Below are 17,634 nucleotides of genomic sequence, written 5' to 3'. Positions count from 1 at the left end.
GGCCAGCTGGTCCAGTTCCCTCATCAGGCAGATGGGGAAACTGAGGCCTTGAATGAAGACGTGACTTGCCCAAGCGGCCAGAGCCCTTTCCACTGCCAGGAGACATGTGCCTTTTCCTGTTCTGCCCAGGACTGTGCTTTCTACTGGAGAAAACACAGACATAGGCCCTGAACTCATGGGGCTGGCAATCTAGTGGGAATGAACTTGAGCTCATCATTAGAAATTACGCACTACAAGCAGATAACACAAGCACTTGCCGATTCATTGTAGTTCAGACTCCATTTTCTATTATTTTTAAAAAACACTTTTTTCTCTCAAAGGATAAACGAGAAAGTTATTTAAAATAATCTAGACAATATAGGGCCCCTCAAGGACCTTCTGTTTTACCAAATTTTATAAAATTATCTTGACAAGTAGGAGAGAACAAGGTTCTCCCACAACCTTGTTTTAGGAATAATGCATGGCCAGGAAACATAACAGGGCCCCTTCCACAATAAAGCCTATTCTGAGGAAGCCTCCATAGACAGACAGAACCATGACTCGGGGAGTTAGAAGAGCAGGGAGTCAAACCTGGCTTTCCTTGCAGAGACTTGAGCAAATTCACTTGTACCTGTTTCCTTTTTTGTAAATTCGGTGCAATAATCCCTACTCTTCCTATTCCATAAGAATCAAATGAGTGAATAGATTAAAAACTGCTGTAAAATTTGTGTTTCTACACAGTAAATACAAAGGAGAAGTAACCCCCAGCTTTTGAATAGTGTTTTGGAAGCACTTTTTTACAAATTGCCAGAAAAAACTGAGTAACATTAGCAAGGCCATACACAGCTAATCAGTGGTAGGGTCAGAGTTGATGAGGAAAGTGACATTCATTGAGCATCTGATGATACCAGGCAGACACTTTTTTTTTTTTTTTTTTTTTTTTTTTTTGAGACGGAGTCTCTCTGTCCCCCAGGCTGGAGTGCAGTGGCCGGATCTCAGCTCACCGCAAGCTCTGCCTCCCGGGTTCACGCCATTCTCCTGCCTTAGCCTCTCAAGTAGCTGGGACTACAGGCACCCGCCACCTCGCCCGGCTAGTTTTTTTGTATTTTTAGTAGAGATGGGGTTTCACCGTGTTAGCCAGGATGGTCTTGATCTCCTGACCTCATGATCAGCCCGTCTCGGCCTCCCAAAGTGCTGGGATTACAGGCTTGAGCCACCGCGCCCGGCCCAGGCAGACACTTTTATTACTCATCCCATTGCCTTCATTACCACTATAATGTACTTATGAGCTAATTAGAGATGTGTTAGACATATGCCATTGAAGCATTTACTTCATTTGGCATTCACAGTAAGCCTATGAAATAAACATCATTATTATCTCCATTTTACAGGTGGAGAAGAAAATCTTGGCAAGGTTAAGCAAACGCTCCCGTAAGAAGTGGAGGCAAGACTTGACCATGGGTCTGAATGACTCCAAAGTTTGAGCTCCGAACTGCTGAGCACAACTGCGCTTGCAGTACTGATTCCTCTCAGACCCTTCTGTCACTCAAATCCTCCCACAACCTGTGAGGAAGACATTGTATTCATTAGGAACTCTTTCTTTCAAATGATGACAAAACCAGTGCTGAGGGAGATCAAGGAGCTTCACCAAGATTCCTCACTCAGATGGTGGCAGAAACAGAATTTAATCCTCAATGTGTTAATCCTCTCTCCATCACTGTCTCTGTGCTCTTCCCACACCCATTCTTACAACTCTTTAAGCTCTGTCTCAAACTTTAGACCAGCATTTCCAGCTGTATTCAAAACTCAATGCACTTCAGTGCACTCTATATCTTTCCAAATCTACGCATCTTCACGTTCCTGATCTCAATTTCTGGGTTAGTAGCCAATAAGTTGTCCTAACTAGAGCTTAAAGCATCTGATTCCTCCTTTTTCCTCTCCCATATGCAGCCAGTTCCTGTGGGGTTTACCTCTGCACATCCTACCTGCTCTTCCATAGCTGTCCAAGAGGCCTGTGGGCTTTCTTGAAGTATACTATGCTCCACATAGTCATATCCAATCTATTTAGCACAGCCACCTAAATGGCCTCATTCAGCGGCTCCAGTTTCTTTTCACTTTACCAGTCCTTGATGCCCCTTATGTAGCTCCAGATTAACCTTGCTCAAGCATACCCATGATTGTGTCACATCCCCGAACCTCACTGCCCCCTCCCTCTGTGACATCACAGCTTCTAATTGGAGGTCCTAGACTCAAATGCTAAAAGATGCCAGGCAGAAAACATGAGTGAAACAAGCTGCTATGAATTCTTTAGACAGAAATACACACTTTGCATGTTAAATACAGAGGGATATTCTTCACTCTGCAAAGAGATTTTTCCTGAAACACATGTCTTTCTCAGGAACTTTCAACTTTCCTATTTTTGATAGAGACACTGGGGAAAAATGTGTCACTTTCTTTACTGTAAAAGAAGCAATGGTGCCACGAAGAGGCCAGAAAGCATTAGTATGGGGGAGTTATGGGGAATGGTGGGGACTCTACCCGCAGGGCCACCTCTTCCTGGCGCTGGCTGGCTGTTGGAAGGCAGGAAGCTGCAAGATTTGCCAGATTTTCTAATATTCCAAGATAATTTGGAAATGTAGACTGTTGTGTGAGATTGGAAATTTTATGTTGTCGTAATTCTTTCTTCTTCTTTTTTTACTCCCCACCCCGGCCCCAAATCATAGTATAAATTAGTATTAGGCTGGCTAACAAAATTCATTGGTGAAATTAATTCAACCTTTGACCACTTTTTTGCGATTTTGGGAGCACATGCTTAAACCCAAATTTACCAAACATTTCTCAGTTCACCCTCAGATAATCTTTCTGGGTTTTACCTCTCCCCAAAGCATGCCAACTCTGATTATTCTCAGTTTTGCATCATTCCCATCCTCTTCAACCTCCCTGCTTTGATGGTAGCTCTGCTAAGAAATCCTACTTAGGGAACTGCACTGCCAAATTATTATTTACCCCTCAAGACTAATCTCAGACATCAAGTATTTCCAAAGCTCTCCCTGGCCATCTAGAAATGACCACTCCCAAACGTATATACTGACTGATACCCCTTGTGTTACTTTGTCTGGCTTTATTATGCACTTATTTCATCACATTCTATGGAACTCTGAATTCCTTGAGGTCTTTACAGTTCATTTTACTGTGAAGAATTCTTTTTACTGATCTTTGCACACCCAGTCTTTGGCATAGTCTCAAGTTTATGGTAGATTTTCAATAGGATTACTGTGCTTCATTCCATAGACAACGGGGAGGCATTGAAAGATTTTTAGAGTAGCTAAAAATAATCAAAGCTATGTTCGATGAAGATCCTTCTGGATACTCATAGAAGGTAGGCTAGATGGGGAGAGGCTGACATCTGGTAGACATATAGAAGGCTATTACAATAGACTAGTTGAGAGGAATAAGAATTGGAACTAAGGAACTAACGGTGGAAAGGCGGGAAGAAATATCAAATACATCGAGGATATAGGGTTAAAAGGAAAACAGTGGCATTGCATTACATAAACATGCCACAGATGCTATTGAAATATTACACATGGTGACATAAAGAGAAAAAAAGAGAGTATCCAAATGCAGGTAATTTATGCTTCCTTTTACAGTGAATAGATGCCATGAAATGAACTTGAAATTGGAATGTGTAATCTGCTGTTCTCTTGGTGGTTCTGGTTTCTAACTATCTAAACTCTCTCCATAACCATAGCTTCACAGTTTCTTTGTAAGTATAAATGAACCACTTCCTCTGGTGCTCAAGCAAAGGAACTTTAATTTCTTGCTTTTCTGGAAAAAAAATTCTTTTCTGGACATCTAAAAGATAATGCTTTACAATATTTAAGGGATTTTTTTAATGGTAAGTTTGACTATAGACAATATTTGTCTTATATTACAACATAAAAACCTAGTCATTCACAAGATGGGACTTCGCTGTTTTTTAATCTGTTAAATAACTCTGTTAAATAACTAGAAGAAAAGACTGAGAATCTTAAGATGTAAATTCTGATACAAGCGTGATGTTGGCCAATGAATTGCCCTTCCCTAGGCTTTGGACATGATGATCATGGGGTTGGATCATGATTTCTAAGGTCTTAGATGCACAGAGTATCAAGGCAAAGTAGACCTTAGAGACCATCTGGTTTTACCCTTTGTATTTGACAGAGGAGGAAACAGAGTTCCTTCTAGGTGTAGTCATCTGCCCAAGGTTAGTTAGTATAGAATGACACCCAGGACCCAGGCTGCCTGACTGTGACCAGCATCTGTGCTTTGCCTCTTGCCTGCAGCATTAACCAGCCTGGATTCGTATGCCTCATCCGTGCACTACAGGAATCTAAACATTGCAGCAACATTTCCAGGAAGCAGATGCTGCTGTGCAGATGTGCGTGCGTCTTGAAGACCAAGAACTGTGGGAAATCAGGCAGGAGAGGGATTTTCATAAATGTGAGCATCCGGACCACAGACTTGGGGGTCCTGCTCTTCTACAGGCTACTGATGAGCAGTATCAGCAGTTCCATCATCATTGCCCTGATGGGCCTGGGTGGGAAGGGCAGTTTGTGGGGTTGGGCTGGCTGGAAAATGTTCCTGTGAGTTGGAAGGTTTCTTAAACCCACTCCTATATAGGCCTGGGAGGAGAATTTAGTCATAGAGCAAAAATGCCTTAAAACAGGGAATTTTATCCTGCCAAAGGCAAGTCAGTGTTATTTTAAGTTGCTTTGTAAAGGACAGTGTTGGCATGATATGTTTACAAGTTCTGTGATGACATACCACCAAGGCATCCCCAACAGGCTGCAGGCTCCTACTGGAGTGCTTGCAGCTATGCAACATTGAGACGCAGCTGCTGTAAACATAAGATTTCTGTTTTCTGGTGTTATCCTGACTATGATAAGGAGGGTTTGGTGGGGTCGTCTTCGAAGTTCTGGCGAGGAAGATTGGAATTATAATTCCAGAATTGAAAGGACCATGGGGATCATCTCACTCCACCCTCTCACTGAACAGAGGAAAAAACAGAATTTTGGAGAGGGATATGGATTTACCCGGGGGCCACATGGTGTATTTGCGCTTTTATTTAGACGGAAAGGGAAGAGTTTCTCTTCCATTTATGGCCAGAAAAAGCATATATGATAGGGGTTAGCACTGGCCAGGCAATTAGAAAAAGTCAGTGGGTTTCAACTAAGTGTGGAAGACTTCTGGGTCTGGGATTTCAGAGGCAGAATGCTCACCCTCTCTCTGAACTCTGACCTCCTTTCTGTCCAATAGGAACGTGACCAGAGCAGCAAGATTCAAGTTACAATCCCTCAAGGTGCTGCAGGGTAACCAAGGAGGATGAGCAAGCAGGGCCACCTACAGCTAGAGCAGCTCACTTCTGTCTCTTCTCTATGTTAGGCCTAACTGAAGATTTTCAAGAAGAAAATGTGGGCTGGGTGTGGTGGCTCACATCTCTGTAATCCCACTTTGGGAGGCCGAAGTGGGAGGATCATGAGGTCAGGAGGTGGAGACCATCCTGGCCAACATGGTGAAACCCCGTCTCTACTAAAACACAAAAAATTAGCCGGACATGGTGGCATGTGCCTGTAGTCCCAGCTGCTCAGGAGGCTGAGACAGGGGAATCTCTTGAACCCGGGAGGTGGAGGTTGCAGTGAGCCGAGATCGCGCCACTGCACTCCAGCCTGGCAACAGAGCAAGACTCTGTCTTGAAAGAAAAAAAAAGAAAATGTGTACTGGGGAGAACATATTTGAAAACCACAACTTAAGATCAGATGCGTCCCCGAGGGCCCCTGCAGCCTGACATTCTGTGAGTTCTCAGTTCTAGGAGGGCAACTCACTGGTTGTGTGTCGGCAGGGGCACGGGGTGGTCTCCACATGAGCACCAATAGTCAGCCAACCAGCACACAGCGCCCTGCAGAGGTGAGGCCTGCTGGTGCCCCACGGCTGTTGGAACCTCTGCAGGAGGCTAATGCTGACATTTGGGTGGCTTTCTGGAAGACAGTCAGCTGTGCAAGCGCAAGTGGAGAAATCTGTCTCACCTCCCGCCGCTACCATGTTACTCTCTTCTTTCAAAGGAACTGGAAAAATGTCCCAACCCACAGATGCAAGGACCTTAGGGCACTTCAGGTAGGCAGCTCAGTCCCTAAGCTGTCTCAAGTAGACTACTTCTCTGTTATGCCCAGAGGTCTTCTGTCTAATTTTGGAGCAGAGAGGATGCTGTAAAATAATATTTTTCTCCACTCCATGTCATTTGGGGAGTTAGTGACAGATCTGAGACCAGAAAAGGAATTTTCTGAATTTCATGTAAGAGCCCAGGACCATACTGCCTCTTCCAGAGGGCCCATGTCCATCTACTTGTGGTTTCAGGAAGGAGTCTCACCACTCTAGATAGAAACCATCAACCAGTTTCCAAAATATTCTGTAGCCTAGAAAGCCAAGCTTTGGATAGAAGTCTATTCCAATATCTTTAATTCAGTGTTAGAAGAGGTCTTCAGATTTTATTATTGCTCTTGAAAAGTAGCATCGGTTTTTCCCCATTAACAAAATGCTGCTTTATGTCAGCTGCTTCATCTGCCTTCCTGGGAGGCTCCACTTATTTGGAGCAAAGAAAAGAGCTAAACCCTCTTTTCTGTGTTTATCACCTTGATAAAGGAGATCTAACAAGGTTAAATTTGTCTTCTGTCTGAAAAAGAATCAAACTTAAGAGAAAGAATTGCTCAATGAATATGAAGTTAAGAGTCAAACCTTAAGGAGGAGAGGGGGCAAATTATGAGAAGAGGTCATTGCTACAACTGAGGAAAAATATTCTATAATTTCTGTGATCTTGAGTCTCAGGCACCAATAAAAGCTATTGGCACTGACAAAATTTCTAGATGGTTGACATGTTTGAAAGTGGAGAAAAATATGGTTAGAAAGTTCATATCAAGCCTTGTCTAAATCCATGGAACTTATTGTCATATTAAACCAAGGTTTGATAATTTTTCTTCCGGTTAAGACCACTCCAATCAAAATATTAAAGAATGTCATGATTTTGTGACCAACATTAGTTGGGGGAATGGGCTGGGAAATTCCACTTAGCCTGAAGACCCACACCTATAATCTATCTTATCCTGGAGTTTAACTCTGGTTAACCCTTTTATCCTGAAAGGCATAACTAACCTTTTCATCAGAAAGTTCAGTTTAGGATGATACATACTCATAGCCTCAGTGAAGACCTCTTGGTTGATCCTTGTGACCCTGAGAAATTAGTTCTATTTTTAATGAATTTATAGAAATTGCATCTAGATTACCAATCTACATTGTCTCTTAGAGCAACCAGTTCCACCTTTTGTCATTCTTTATCAGTTAGTCTTTTATTGCTATCACTGTTTTCTATCTTGTGCAATGGCTATTTTCAAGGCTCACCTTTTTTTCTAAGGGACCAGATCTTTTGTGCCCTAATATTTCCACTGTCCCTAGCACAGGGCATTCTAAGAGGCATCATCCCATACAGCAGTGGTTCTGGGACATTTAACAATATCTGGACACATTTATGATTGCCATAACTGGTTGGGAGGGGGGTGCTGCTACTGGCACCTAGTTAGGATAGAAGCTAGGGGTGCTGCTAAAAATCCCACAATGCTCAAGACAGCTTTTCTCAGCAAATCACCTGGTTCAAAATATCAGTAGTGCTGAGGTTAAAAATCCCTACCATGGAACACCAATTTTGGAAAATTTTTAGACGCAGAGACCTATTGTAAATGGGACATTGCAAGCAGACCCAACATATACAATGACAACACTCTACGTATAAAATAAGTGGAAGCACAGTGCCTTTATATGCCCCTGCTGTATCCTAGGCTCAGTGGAGAATAGCTTGGGAGTTGTTTGGTGTAGACAAAAGAGCATGTGTTTCCAAAACACAAGGCATGGGTTTGAGAGCTTAATCCGTCACTTACCAGATGTACAACCTTGGGTGAGTTGCTTAACCTTCCTGGATTTATTTCTTTACGTGTGAAATGGGATCATAGCTCCTGTCTCAAAATTGTTTTAAAGTTTGAATGAGATAATTATAAAAGCACCTTGTGAACTCACTTCTCTGTTGTTGACTAAATATTCTGATTAATACAAGGTTAATTCACGTTGAATTACTGGTTATGGAATAATGAGTGTACAATAATACTAAAAATGTCTAAATGCTCTAGCGTTGTTTGATGAGAACCTCTTCCAGGAAGCTGGAGAGAGCTTAGAAGGTAGATTCTTAGGTCTCCACATCTTTTTTAACTAGATATAATTGCAATAGACTTGATCCCTTAGAAATATTCTGACCTTTTTCAGCCGCACTTTAAAAGAAGAACAGCTTCTCACCCATGGAAATTTTTTTTTGTGGGGGGTTCTCTAAATTCCAGGGTATATTGTTTTGATGCGGTCCTGCTCTTCCCCCATGTTTACTTTTTACATCTACTTCTGATAGTGACCCTCTCCTCCCTACCCATGCTTTTTGCTGATAAAATGCAAACTCCTTGGCATGACATTCAAGGCCCTTAAGAATGTCCCCTCCATGCACCCTTCCTACTTCATCTCTGACTCTTTACCACTGTATACTCTGCACTTCCCATATACTTGATCATTGTTTGGGAAATTGGACACTGCTTTGTAATGCCTCAACTTTGGGCATAATTATGGTTCTGTTTCCATGATTACCGCTTACTCCGAGGTCTCTGCCCTTTTCTGCTCACTGAATTAAAGGTGACCTTGGAACAGAGACTGGTAGAATCATTAAAGGCTTTGAGAACAGGAAGAAAGAAGGGATGTTGTGTTGGGCTGAGTCATACTCCATCAGCTTCAGTTTCCTTCATGGACCTTTCTAGTTCTACCCATCAGCTTGCACTTAACTTTCCACCTTGACATGAATTCCTACCATAGTGATGTTGTGTGTCTCTCTCACTATATGCCACCCTGGAAGGGTCTAGTTTCATACTGCCTTGTCTAAATCCCAGCAGAGAGCCAGGCCCAGTTAGGGGACATCAGGAGTCTCACCTTCACATAGTCATATTCACAAAGGTAGGAGGATTCCAAGTTGAAATGCATGAAGTAAAGCTTGATCCGAAACCCGTCTGGGACAGTGATATTCCAAGTCACCTCCGAATCACTGGGATAGGAGTCTGGATAACCAGGCGACTGGATCTGGCCAAACATATCGTTCAGCTCCACGGTGTGGGCTGAAGCCTTTGACAGGGAGAAGCACAGAGCATGATAGAGAAGCAGCCACCTGAAAGACATGAATGTAGGTCTACTTACATTTATAAACACAGGCCCCCGCCATTCATCTCATTCACAGCCAGGAGAACAAGATCTCAGCATGTCTCTCTCTGGCGTGCTGTAATTACCTTTCCCCTTCTGACCTTCCTCCTCGTTCTGTATTATGGGAAAATGGTAACTAGATAATTTCTTTCTTTTTTTTTTTTTTTTGAGACGGAGTCTCGCTCTGTCGCCCGGGCTGGAGTGCAGTGGCCGGATCTCAGCTCACTGCATTCTCCTGCCTCAGCCTCCCAAGTAACTGGGACTACAGGCGCCCGCCATCTCGCCCGGCTAGTTTTTGTATTTTTTAGTAGAGACGGGGTTTCACTGTGTTCGCCAGGATGGTCTCGATCTTCTGACCTCGTGATCCACCCGTCTCGGCCTCCCAAAGTGCTGGGATTACAGGCTTGAGCCACCGCGCCCGGCCTAGATAATTTCTAACATTTCTTCTGGTTTTGCTCATTCAAAGCTCTGATAATAGTGTTAAATTTAAACTCCTAGAAAGTATCACATTTGGGAGTCTGACACTTCCATTTTACTGTCGAAAATGTAACTTTCATAATCAGGTAAAAGTTGATATTTCTTCAGCTTGGCTTAATTTAAGAATCATAAACTCTCGATTCTCTTTTCTAAAAAGTAAATGATAATAACATGGTAATACTGGGATGAGGCTTAAATGCATTGATGGAATCTGTAGTACCTTAAACAGATTTAACACGTTGAAATGGTATTTCACCACAAACTCAGTCAAAGTATGCAAAATCTTTAATAAAGAAGGAATAAGCAAAGCAAGTTTTCTTCCTCTTAGTAAAAGGATTGAAAACCTACAACTTATTCCTGTAGGAATCAGAGATAATGGACTAATAAAGAGTTGCAAAAGAGGCAAGGAAAATTCAATAAAACTTACAGAGCACATCACCATGGCTGACGCAATAATGAGGCAGAATGACCAAGGCTGGTCAAAGCCCTCCTGGTCAGTCAGTATTCACCACACCAGGCCTCTGTCAAACAGACTGATTCCCCTGCGAGGTCTGGTGACCTTGAACTTAGTGGTGCTGAAGCTGCCTCATCACTCCTCTCCTTATCATTTCCTGCTCTCGTTTCTGATTTCTGTTCATGGTATTACCATCAACCAGTTCCCTGGCCTGAACTTTAACCGTTCATCTTTTCATTTACCCCAGAGTCAATAGTTACCACGTCCTACTTATTCTGCTTCCTATGTTTTGGAAATCCGTCTCTCCTCCTCTCCAGTTAATTACATAGTTTACATTTTCTTATACAACTTATTGCTGTAGCATCCTAACAGATATCCCCGACCCACCCACCAACAGTCTTCTGCCAAAGCTGATTTTTTAAAACAGAGGTGACCATGCTGTTCTACTGTGTCTGCTGGGTAAAGTGTCTGCTTCTGGGATGGCTGTTGAGGCACTTTTGATCTGGCTGATCTGTCCTTCCCATCTCATCTCAGTAGCCAGCTCTGTGATCCCCCAGTTATTCTGGGGCCATGCCATGCCCTTCCATTCCAGCCTCACTGCATGTGCCCTGTTCACTCCTCACCTACTTATCCTCCACCGTCTTGCTTGTCCTCCACCATCCAGCTCAGAGCTTCCCAGCTATGGAGTATCCTTTCACTCCTCCACAAGCCACGGCACCCTGCACATTTCTCTATTATTGCACTACATTGCACTACTTTAGTCACACCCTCTGGAGCGAAATGTACTTGGATTTAAGTCCCAATTCTTCCACTTACTGACTGTGAAAACTTGGGCAACAAGTCTCTCTGAGCCCCAGTTTCCTCCGATATAAAATGGAGATTATAATATCTAATTCATAAGGCTCCTATGAGCATGAAAGATGATGCATATAAAGGTCCTAGTATAGAGTCTGATATATAACAGATTATAAATGAATGAATCCATGAAAGTGGGGCCTGAGTCTTAGATAGCCTAAAAAGTCAATGCTGGGAAACCATACCAGCATCTTCAGATTAACAGTGATATATTTGGTAATCAGGTGTCACGTTAATATTTATATAACGTGTAAATAGGTAAGTACAAAAAGTCTGAAAGGATATACACCAAGGTATTAACAGTAGTTATCTCTGAAATGGGAATATAAGTATTTCTATTTTTATGCATATAAAATGTTTACATTTGTCAAGAAGGACCATGTACTATTCTTTCAAGAAAAAGAAAGTAAATTTATTTAATTTTTTTCAAGGTCCCTACAGTAGCAATATGTGACATTCTATGAAGAAAACAAAATATCTTAATCCCATAGCCAATGTCAATATTTTCTTAAACCAATCTGTGGAAGGAGGGCCTCAGAGGCAGAAGGAAGGGAAGGCATATGTCCAAGTTAACCTGCGAATTAGTTGGAAAGCTGAGTCAAAAAACCAGTTGGCAGGGCCCAAGCATCCCATTTTCAAGTGAGGAAATGAACCAATGTTAACAGGGCTGGAGTTCAGGCCTCCTGAGGAGGGGAGAGCACTGGCCCTGGGTCAGAAGAGCTAGATTCAGCTCCAGCTTTGACTTTATTTGTCCTGTCCATTTTAGGAGGTCATGGGAGGTCTTGTTTCCTCATCCATTAAGTGGTAATAATAATGACTTCCCACAGCACTGCTATCAGAGTAAAGGAGGATGGGGAAGTATTTTGTTAACTGTCTAGCCCTAACCAAACATTAGTTATGATTATTCCATCGCGCTACTTCCCGAAAAGCAAGAGTCAGGAATGAGCTTTGGTTCCTAAACCGGACTTCCCTATAATATTGACACCCAAATTATGCAAGGCTGAAAGGTCAACTTCCTCCATGTCTGCTTTTTCCAGACCACATCGAGGAGACACTGAACCTCCTGAGGCCAGTTCTGTCAAGGACTGGCAGCAGAGAGCCCTGTCTAGCCCAGAAACCCGGTGCCATGTGTGGTAGGCAACTGGTCAGCGTGGGAGGAAGGCCCAGGAAGCGTTCCCTTCTACTTTGTTTGCATCTCAAAACGGTTTCAAACATATGAAACAAATATCTCCCTTCATGTAATGGGCTTGAGCATATGTTTGCCTGCTCGCGTTAGGGGCTGTAAATTGAAGAATATAAGTGGCAGCTTTCATTCCTCGTCACACTCTCTGAATGTTTTTGGCTTCTTATATACCAGGCACCGGCTGTATAGTTTCTGACACCTGCTATCTATCCTCCGGCTAATCAAAAAGTTTAGCTACATTGCTGAAATGTCAAAAGTAATATACAGAGCTGAGATTTTATAGGTCCCACTGTAGGAACAGGCTAGCAGGACTCTAAAAATGCCTGCATATATCTTGATCGTGGCATGAACGACGCTTGCTCTCTTTTCCATACACTCTCCGTACACGCCCCTCGTTTCAACCCACACCACACCAAGACTCCATTTTTGAACTGAAGAGTTGGAAGGGACTGCATGGATCCCTTACAGAGCACCCTAATTTGACAGATGATGAAAAGGAGACCCCAAGAGATGTCACATCATGCTCAATACCATATGGTGAATAACTTCAACAGAAGAAGGGAATAACAAGAGCTCACAGAAGAAGCTGGGTCCGTGCCCATATCATGCCCAGGCATCTGGCCAAAGCAATTAATTCTGTGAAAAATAATTTAAAATCCATGGCTTTATGTGAAAAATTTAAAAATATTAATGCCAAAGTGTCTCCCCAGGAGATTCTGGTTTAATTGGTCTGGGGTGAGGCCTGAGCACTGGCATGTTCTAAGGCACCACAGATCGTTCTAATGTACAGTCAGAATTACGAGCCATCAGTTTAGACTAATATGCTTGGCTGAAAGTCTAGTGGAATATAGTAGAAAAAATCCTGAACTTGGAGCTCGAAGACCTAAATTTGAATTTACACCTTTTCATGATCATCAGTGTGGTCTGGGCAAGTTGCTTCACTGCGTTTATACCCACCACTTATCCATAAATCCTTACTTCATCCGGAATCTGAAAACCAGATGAGACAGTGCTCTTGAAAGTGCTCTGCAAACACTGAAACACTGTATCCATGTGAGACAAGACCTGCTGGAGACTTTTCTAGTGGAGCGCTTTTCTCGTAGTTGCTTGGCTATTCAAAAATTGAATTCAATTCAACAAATAGGTACTGAATGGCTAGTAGGAAATAGACATTATGTTAGGTGCTGGCCATACAAACATGAAGACATAGATCATGTAACTTAAGGAGCACTGAGATTTGTAAGGGGAGGTGGACATTTAAACAAGGACATACTACAAGGACAATAAGAGATGCAGCTTTAAGGGACAGAGACAGAACAAAGGACAAAGGAGGGGGTGCTCACTCTGGAAGATGGTGGTCAGGAGAGAGAGAGATATTTGTGCCAGCTTGAACAATCAGGTCTTCTAGGTGGAAAATAAAGAAGAAGGTTGCTCCAAGTTTAGAGATGAGCATATGCAATGATACAGAACTATCTCTTAGCCAAGTAGTTTGATATGGGCTGGGGCACTGAATGGTAGGGTGGGATTCAGACCAGATCACTGACAGATAAATGAGATGATCATTCAACATAGATTGACATAAATTCCATTTTTTTTTTTTTTTTGGAGAAAGAAAAATGATGTTTAATGGCAGGTTTAAAATTACAATGGATTTAAAAAGAACAGAATTATTGCACTAACTTTTTAAAGACCTGGTTATCTCTCTGAACCACAGGTAATTGGAGTTCAAAGAGTTAACAGAGTCTGAAGCCTCTCATTGGTCTCAGACCCAGAAAGTTGCTAGGTTACTTTGCAGAAGAGAAACAAATAAAAACACTTTCCCAACTGAAAGAAAATTATAGTAAAAGAGGTATTTAGGGACTTTGCACATCTGCAGAGCATTGTGTGTGTGTGTGTGTGTGTGTGTGTGTGTGTGTTTAACAGCATTAACACTTAAGTAATAAAAATAACTAGGGTGGCTGGGTTTTCAGACTTGCGGGAAAAAACTTGTATGAAAGGTCTGGTAAGGAGTGTCAAGTATAATGAGGAATAAGAAAAGTTAAAGAGCTTAAAACCAATTAGAATGTGAAGTTCTCGATTTCAGAACTCTAAAATCCTTTATTTATTTATTTTTTTAAGGGTGATATCTCTTTAAGAGCCATTTGGTGTACTTCATAGCCTGATTCATGCCACCAGCTGCCTCTGATTTCAATGAGAAATGCGGAAAATTTGTAGGGAACTATAAAATGGGGACAGATTTTTAGTTTTCTAAATTGAGGTTTAACTGGCAAACTTGTAAAGGTTGAAGAAACCACAGAGTCAAGCTATGGGAAGCTGGTTTCTTTTCTGGTCAGAACGAATAAACACACAAACACATATCTAACTCACAAAGTGTTGGAAGAGAGAAAGCAATGCTCTTTCCAGAGGAGGAACACGGAAAAATCAGCCTTGTGGGTGAGCAGGAGAAGAGTCACATTCGCCAGCAGGCAGCACCCTGCGCAGGCAGTGGGAGAAATCCGAGCTTCAGCAGCGCCCGAAGCAGGATTTACACAGTCTCCCGTTTCAAGTTTTAGGTCTCCCGGAGTCCTGGGGAAGGCACCCAGCCCACCCACAGCTCCCTTCTCAGAGCCCCAAGAACTGCTGAGAACCCCCCTCTCTACCACAGGCAGGACACACAGGTGAGTCTGTCCAGTGGCAAGGTCAGACCCTCCCTGCTATTTGACACCGGGTCCCCAAAAGGGAACTGTGCCCTCTCCTCCCCTGGCACGTACCTCATTTTCCTGCCTTGGGTGCTCCCAGCTGCCCGGCCTTGGTCCTCCCAGCTTGACTTGCCTGTGAGCTCGTGCCCGGTGTGGTGTCCGCGATGCCTTATCTTTGTTCTGAGGTCCCTGTGTGTCTCTGGAATTGGCTGGCATTCTCCATTCAGGTCACGCCTTCCCCTGCCTGCAACAGATCCCCTCTCCCCCTCTCTCCCTCTGGCTTTTCCTCTCTCCTCTCTCTCTGCTTTGACTTGCTCTTGCACTCCCAGGAACCTGACAACAAAACGTGTCTTCTTCCCGAAAAGATCTGCTCCTTCCGTTCCCTCCTTTATCCCGTGTGACCGACTTCAGCCCTTGAGAGAAAATAATTGAGGGGCTCAAGCAGGTATTTGTATCACTCCGTGTGTGTGTGTGTGTGTGTGTGTGTGGAGAATGAGAGTGAAAGGGGACAAAGTCTAATTTCTCTTTAGTTTTTTTTTTTTTTTTTTTTGCCAGATGACTATAATTTTCTGCCTTTCTTCAGGACACCCGTGAAAGTAAAGCAATTAAATAGAAACAACCAACTAAGAAGGCAATGCTAGCACCCACACTAGAAGATAAAAAAGGTCTAAATCCCAGAGCCTCTGTCTGCAAATAACTACAGGTTTCCTTGTGAGCAGAGCCCCAAATAACTACAGGTTTTCTCATGATCAGAGTTAGAAACACCGACAGGTTTTCGTGTGAACGGAGCCACTGGCCCCGGAATTGGGGGAGCATCAAGTCCTGAAGTTGGCTGGTTGTTCCTTCTCATAAGCAATACCTGTGGCACTATTTACCGGCTTGGAGTGTGCATGGCTCTAATCCAGCCCAGAGAGGGCCCATCACGTAAGAAATCTCACTGCCCCAGGGGTATAGAAAGACCTGGGCCTGTATACGTGTGTATACCCACGGCTTCTGGAGAAATCAACGCTAGATCTAAGATGAGCTGAATAATAAGAAAATTACCCCCTCCACAGCAACAACAAACCAACACTGAACAGGGAGCGGCATATCTGGGTGTAGAAGTTAAGTTTGACTGTGCACCTCTTCTGTGTTAGACACAATGCTAGGCACAAACGTCATCTCAGTTACTTTTGCAAACTGGTGAGAGTGCTGCTGTTATACTCATTTTACAAGTGAGGACACTAAGGCTCAGAGAGAATATGCCACTTGCCAAGATCATCCAGTTATTTATTACTCCTCACTGCCACGACCACTAGAAGCTAACTGTTATTGAGTGCTATGTGTCTGGCACTATTCCAAGCACTTAATAGATCAACTCTCTTCAGTCATCTTTATATCTTGTATACACAGCTGGTAATATTCTCATTTTTCAGAGGAAATTGCCCAGAAAGGTTAAGTAACTTTCCCAAGTTCACACAGCTAGAAAGTAATAGAGGCAGAATTTGAAGTGTTAGCCACTGTATTACACTGCTACTCATTAACATTTTATAATGCATATGGAATTTCAAATGCACACACACACAGCATTCACAGAGAAACTCAATTTGAGTCATTTTAAAAGAAGATTAGACTCAGCTGTAATCTTTCCTTTCTACCCAAGACAGCTGTGCACTTTGGGCACAATACCTAACGTATCTGATTCTGTGTCTTCATTTGGAAAATGGGAGTTACTATGAGGCTTAAATAAGATTGTGCTTGTAGAAGTGTCCAGGGGAGTATCAGAGAGAGGGCTGCCAGCCACGCCCACCAAAGCTGCAGACACAGGAACTCTCTACCCTCAGATAACGTTCCTTTGGCACGTTCTGGGAAACAGTGGCTTGACTCTCACTGCACTTCTTACTCCATTTTCTCTCCAGTTTCTCTAATTTTCACACTTTTGAATGCCAGCCTTGCCAAGCTTGGCATAATCGAGAGGCTGTGGTTGATAATGCAGGTACAAGTATATGAGATGGGAGGATATGTTTGAACTCAGGCACTGTTTTAGCAACATGTTTTCTGTCTCAGTCAGCGCAGGAAAAAAAGCTTTGAACATTCCCATTAAGAAGACTCACCAGCTCCTCACACATTAAATAACTCTCACAAAACAACATTTTAATGATTTAAGTGTAAGTGAATCAGAAACACATGGACGACATTTCTCTTGGAATACACAGGGTTTTAAAACTGAAGGAGAAAGAGCTTGGCAAAATGCACACCGTGCTGGGAAGAGAGCCCCTGCCCAGTAGAGACAGTCCCTCAATTCATGCTGCCCCTGAGTTTGCCCTCTCCTAATTTAGGGCATATACTGGGAACTGCAGTCATTTGTTCTGGGCACAGAGGGAAGAGCTTGGGCGAGAAAGCCATCAGCTTCTCCTTGTAAAGTGTCACCGAGCAATTAGGCCTCCTGGAATAATTTTCTAGCCATGTTTCTTCAAGGCTGCCAATGTTCAACGGAAAGCATTCGAGATGTGTTCTAAGCCAAAGTTCTGCCAATATATAGCAGAGCTGATATGTGCGCTTCCCTGGGAGTTAGCCAAGGCTCAGAGGAAATCTGCATAAAAACAGGAACTACGTGGCTCAGGAATGATCTGTGTGTGATTCAGGGCAGTTTTCTGCTCGGTTAGACTACATATTGTCCGATGCTTTTGGGAAATCTCCCTGAAGTGTCACTAACAGAT

General features: G+C 43.0%; 2 protein-coding genes and 1 long non-coding RNA gene across 9 annotated transcripts in view; 2 read left to right on the top strand and 1 right to left on the bottom strand.

Annotated features, from left to right (window-relative positions):
* Positions 1 to 5,605, top strand: part of LOC105470888 (receptor transporter protein 1) — a 142,642-nt gene extending 137,037 nt beyond the window's left edge. Inside the window, exons 4-5 of the mRNA XM_011723163.3 lie at positions 4,305 to 4,461; positions 5,278 to 5,605. Coding sequence (XP_011721465.2) covers positions 4,305 to 4,461; positions 5,278 to 5,334 — 214 coding nt within the window. The 3' untranslated portion in view covers positions 5,335 to 5,605. The remainder of the gene's footprint in view (positions 1 to 4,304; positions 4,462 to 5,277) is intronic.
* LOC105470889 (MBL associated serine protease 1) overlaps positions 1 to 15,123 on the bottom strand; it is a 72,826-nt gene extending 57,703 nt beyond the window's left edge. For 3 of the 7 annotated variants that reach the window (XR_011619547.1, XM_011723173.3, XM_011723174.3), the window contains exons 1-2: positions 15,008 to 15,123; positions 9,025 to 9,256 (exon numbers count right to left, since the gene is read on the bottom strand). Coding sequence is in view for 5 of the 7 variants with exons in the window: in XM_011723173.3 (XP_011721475.1) it covers positions 9,025 to 9,256; positions 15,008 to 15,012 (237 nt within the window). In the remaining 2 variants the exon portion in view is untranslated. Of the gene's footprint in view, positions 1 to 1,949; positions 4,248 to 9,024; positions 9,268 to 15,007 lie in introns of those variants that run through there. The other 4 variants (XM_071090673.1, XM_024789454.2, XM_024789453.2 and 1 more) reach the window with 4 other exon arrangements.
* The window catches only part of LOC112424778 (uncharacterized), a 30,832-nt gene continuing 28,302 nt past the window's right edge, over positions 15,105 to 17,634 (top strand). Inside the window, exon 1 of the long non-coding RNA XR_011619552.1 lies at positions 15,105 to 15,380. This is a non-coding gene — a long non-coding RNA (uncharacterized lncRNA). The remainder of the gene's footprint in view (positions 15,381 to 17,634) is intronic.

This window comes from Macaca nemestrina, chromosome 2 (genome assembly GCF_043159975.1).
Source record: "Macaca nemestrina isolate mMacNem1 chromosome 2, mMacNem.hap1, whole genome shotgun sequence".
In the NCBI taxonomy this organism is placed as follows: Eukaryota; Metazoa; Chordata; class Mammalia; order Primates; family Cercopithecidae; genus Macaca; species Macaca nemestrina.
The sequence above is the reverse complement of the archived record's forward strand: the minus strand, read 5'-3'. Positions and strand labels throughout refer to the sequence as shown.